General features: G+C 35.0%; 1 protein-coding gene across 1 annotated transcript; it reads left to right on the top strand.

Moving 5' to 3' along the window:
* Positions 1–459: 459 nt before the first annotated feature.
* Smp_003860 (hypothetical protein) lies at positions 460–5,130 on the top strand. Its single transcript, XM_018793090.1, has 3 exons — positions 460–644; positions 1,195–1,595; positions 4,908–5,130. Exons 1-3 carry the CDS (start codon positions 618–620, stop codon positions 4,951–4,953), a joined length of 474 nt encoding a protein of 157 aa, XP_018647637.1. The 5' UTR covers positions 460–617; the 3' UTR covers positions 4,954–5,130.

Genomic DNA, 5,130 nt, shown 5'->3' with positions numbered 1-5,130 from the left:
CAATCCACATTAACACTGGTTGGGTGCCAGCTCAGTGGTCTACCGGTTAAGGGCTCTGGCTCGAGACTGGTAGGTCCTGGGTTCGAATCTCGCGAGAGCGGGTTCATGGATGCGCACTGCTGAGGAGTTCCATAATAGGACGAAACGGCCGTCCAGTGCTTCCAGGTTTTCCACAGTGGTCTAGCTTCAATTGAATCATAATCTTAACTATAAAATTTTCGTTCTTCTAAATGAATTGAGTGTCAGTGCAATTATGATAGGGATATGCTTCAATGTACGAAAACATTTATGAATGCGTTTTCTGCATAATATTTTGCATGTGCTGTGTAATTTAAGAGGTTTTTTTAGGTCAATGCCTAGTTTGAGTACAACTAATAGACAAGGTCACCAAACATGAGATGTCTCTCTCTGCTTATGTACCTTTATGTATGTTATCCGTTTACTCCTCTTTTGCTTTAGGTTGGATGGCTCCTGTAAGGAAAATTACCTCTTCTCGACATCCTTCTGATCGTTTTTCCAAGAAACACATTTGTAGGGAGGATGGATCAGTATTGGTTGTAAGTAAGAAAATGAAGAACATTATAAAACAAAACCTTGAAGCACAATCCATAACTAATATGATAACCGAAGATCTTAATCCAGAAGTAAGTAATTTTAGTTTCATGTAGCAAATATAAAAAGACTAAAGGGTCATTGTAACTTTTATATTTCAACATAGAATTTTAAATTATCTTATACTCTTCAGTAGCGCTCTCAAGTTGAGATCGCCACTAACCTATTTTCCCCAACGCCTTCAAAGTGTTATCAACTGGTAAATATCAACCTCGTATATACCTCTAACCACAATCGAATCCACCTGAACCCGATTGCCTTAAGAATCTGGCTTTCCTGCTCTGAGTGTGAATCCTGTATTGTACAAAGTGTTATTATTTGTACAGTAAATATAGTTCGTAATTAAAATATCCGACTTTATTTCGACGCTTCACCGACCGATCGCGTATGTTTTATTTTTAGTATAGTCAAAATGAGTCCGAAAAGTTACTTAAATCGTCCGACTATTTTAGTAATTGATGGTAGGAGGACTATTGGTCAGATATGTATTTTTTGTCTTATTATGATTTACGACAAGTAATATATGCTGATCGTAAATATCCACCTCCAACTTCCTTGTTGCTTATTATTCTTTTTAAATAGGATCATTCAGACCTTTCTCAATCATCTTTCAAACACACCTTAAATCCATATCCTGATTGTAGTGGTAACAACAGTTTGAGCAAACCTTGCACTCGTTTGTCATCTAATAATACTAATATGCATCAAATCATCAAAAAAGTTCCCCGTAAAAAGCGTCGCAAGTCTAAACTACACTCTCATTTTAATCGCAATGAAAATTTAAAATCAACCTTACTTTCTATGGAAACAGATATAAAAGGAGAATCTCGTGGAAATCAACAATCGATGGTGCGCTTTTCTGCCGATCAATCAGCTTTCGTGAATTCAAATGGAATGCGTATTCAAAAGTCGAAGTTGAAAACCTCACAAAACCAACAATCAAAAATAGACGATAATCATATTAAAGAAAAAAGACCATCATCGTAAGTTATAAATTTTCTTATTGAGTTCAAAATACCAACCACATTTCTTGCAAACGAATTGCTTCATGTTTAAAATTTACTGATCACAGATTGGTAACCCATATCGTGTTTGTCTAGTCTTTTAGTACTGAGTGAGTTTTACTGACCGAGTCATAATGTGGCTACTAGTCTGTGTGACTGGACATCGCGTGAACTACGTTGAAATGTAGGCTATTAATTACCGGGTAAATAGTGGGATGTATATTTATACATGCAGTTGTAGTTATTTTTCAGTCGTATAAACCAAGCTTTCACTTAATCTAATGAATACTGGTTCACCAATTCTCTTGAAATGTTCCGCTTTTAACTTAATGTCTGAATTTATATTGTTTTAATTTCCGTAAACATCTATGAGGACATTGTCCCACTTGGGTGTGGTCTGAAAATCTTTGGCCAGTGCCGCTGGCTAGAAGATCACGAGAACGTGAGAACTGGTATAAATGGAGAGACCCTGATCCACCAACTTCCGAGAAGAACCGATTACTGTACAGATTTCGTATCCCCCGTAACTGTAAATATTGTCTAAATTTCATATAGAGCTTAGTATTTCCGGTCATTTGTATTCTTAATTCGTGTTGTGATAGCATGTCTCTTAGGAAAACCATCACAGTTATAATGGTATACATTAGACGGCGTACTACTGAAAATCTACTAACATCTTGTCACCAATATTGGCATATGTATGCATTGTTAATAAAGGAAACCTTATTACTGAATAGTTATCTTTATCTAGTTATTATACTGGATTACTTGAATCATATAGTGTTTAAATTTTAATTCTATAGAGCAAATGGATAACAAAAATAAATAGTTCCGACCTAAATGAGTGAAATTCATGAAAGCCCGTGGTTTAGAGAAGCTTTTGTAGCTTTTTACTTCATCTCTGTGCTTTATGGTATACCGTGCATATTTTTAAACCGATCTTTATTATTTGCTTATAGTATGTTGACAAGGAATACCAGTGTTATAAATACATTAAATCCTAAAAAGTACCAGGTATCAAAACTTTAGTTTTGGAAGGATTTACTTCATAGTATTTAAACGCTTTCAACTTTCAAGAAATACTTTATAAGGAAACATTTTTCTTCTAATCGTACTCTAAAATACAAATATCCAATTACCAATACGTTTTCAAAGCATTACACTCGCATACTTATAGGTTGTATTATAAGTCAGTAAAAAGATTTTGTTTTTGGCGAGAATTTGTAATTTCCCGCTGTTGATACTCTGGGCTTTGATTGACCAGCCGCTGTTAGAACACTTACTTTTTGATCGGTTGCTGCGATATTCCCTTTTAGTTACAATCCAAATATACTTGAGACTGCATAATTGTTTAAATGCTAATGTAGTGAGTTTTGATGGGAATTTGACTACATAGTGTTAAGCATGAAGTTATAAAAAGGATAATTTCCCACAGCTGACCAATTCAATGTGAATATACCAGTTCACCTGTTCCCCTGCAGTTAGGTGAATATATCATCTGTCGAAACCGCTTTTTTGCCTCACCCAATAGTATCTCCCAGCAGCACTTGGCAAAAGGTAGTGCATATCAATTATATAGTAGTAGCTTAATGATGAGACAGTGGCTTAGCGATTAAAGTATTCAACCTTCAGTCACTAAGTCCCAGGTTCGAAACCCGTCTTAACTACCTCGGTTTGGATAGTTGAATAGTATCATCCACCCTCACAACTAAAGTGTGGTTCATACCCAGTTATCTGGTGAATGATTTGGTCCACTATTTACTAGTGGCTTCATGATATTCAACATTAGATTCATACTTTGACATTATTCACACTAATTACAGATCCCAAGAGATTTACATCTAACTCTACTTTATGTTGTCAAGGCTCTAGGCACCAATAACTTAAGACCACAGTTATGTATGGTAAAATAGTTTTCTAGGTCTCTTTTATTCAGCATGGCTTTCGTTTTATTATATTTTGTTACTAAGTTTGCTGAAATGCTTCGAATTTCCTCTGTTAAAATTGTTTTCACTTGGAATTCTTAATTTTCATTGATGTTGCATTCTGTAGATTATAAAATTTCAGTCAAAAACATTTAAATTTATTCTGCTTATCCTGGTAATTGTATGTCTTACATTTCATAAATTCTTCCCTCTGCAACTGTTTAATTAAGATTATGTAGTCGATTTTAAATCACAGTTCACTGTTTTAAACTCTTAAAAAAATACAACTTTTAGTATATTTGAATTGTGGGTTAACAATTGAATCTATAACGGACGTTTCATCGTATTGAAGCTTTATTAGCTCGATGTTCTGTATCCTAAGGTTGATATTTAAACAAACTTGAACTCAATACTTCTCTCTTGACAAATCTTAACATGTTATCCATTATGCTATGAAGTTCATGTAGTTAGTAATTTTATTTGTAAGGTTTTGGCATTAACCTGTTGTCGATTTCTAAGAATAAATTTTAGACAGTTTTTGTTGGAATATGTGCATTGGAGGAAGAAATATATATTTGTTACACAAATTTAAAAAAGAACTTGCTAAAATGGATTTCTATTAATAAATACATGGATATATCCAAATCAAATATTCACAAGCTAATTGTATCTAGTATTATCTTTCTATTCACCTCAAAATGTAATTTATTTATTTGAACACATAAATATTGGTACAAAGGGGCACCAGATACGTATGCGCCCCACAAATCTCATTTGATTTGTGTGAGAGCTGTTATACTGACCAGGTGCCCAAACTGAAGCAGGTGGTTTTCTTAGGGGACCACACCCGGATTCTTTGACCTAAAGGTCTAGTCCACAAGGCAGTGGAGCATCGTGAGGAGATGCAGTCCCATGGTAGCCGGTGACCAACGATTGGTTCATACGCCATTTGTTCCCTCAGGATCCTGGAGCCCATGTACACCATTGGTTTGGAATCAGGGTTTTCCAACTCCCCTAGGTGAACTTTCCGTGTGCACCAACCCGGTTAAAGCGCCGGACATTCGCTTTTCGTCCTCTCAATTTCGTAAACAACAGTAATGCCATGAGAATGTAGTGAGTAGGACTTCCATGGGAGAGGCTATATGCGCGTGGCCATGTGAGAGCATTTCGAGAGGGAGAGCAGACTCTCCCCACTCTCGTTTGTACCACGGCATTTGGGGGCTTCGAAGTGTAATGTATGAACGAAATGTTTAAAGCGGATGATAATTTGAATATCTATTAAGTAATTTATGTGTAATACACATGGTAACTATTTCTTCATTTGAGAACACACTTTTATTTGTCCTTTTTTGTTCTTTTTCTGTAGAATAAAAATTGTCAATTCCTTTCGCAGCTTACTACAACAATTTTAGTAGATATTTTTTTGTTGTTGATTGTCTTGTGAACTATTTCTCGAAGTAGATCATAACGTTTGTAGATTATAACAGTAACGGTATATTTGATGGTTGATAATGTTCTAAAATTGATTTTGGAATTCCTTTTTTTGTAAATAAATAAGGTACATGAATAAAGATGTATATACTAACTGT

The sequence above is a fragment of the Schistosoma mansoni genome, chromosome 1 (genome assembly GCF_000237925.1).
Source record: "Schistosoma mansoni strain Puerto Rico chromosome 1, complete genome".
Classification (NCBI taxonomy): Eukaryota; Metazoa; Platyhelminthes; class Trematoda; order Strigeidida; family Schistosomatidae; genus Schistosoma; species Schistosoma mansoni.
Note: the sequence above shows the minus strand (reverse complement) of the source record. Positions and strands in the feature narration are given on the sequence as shown.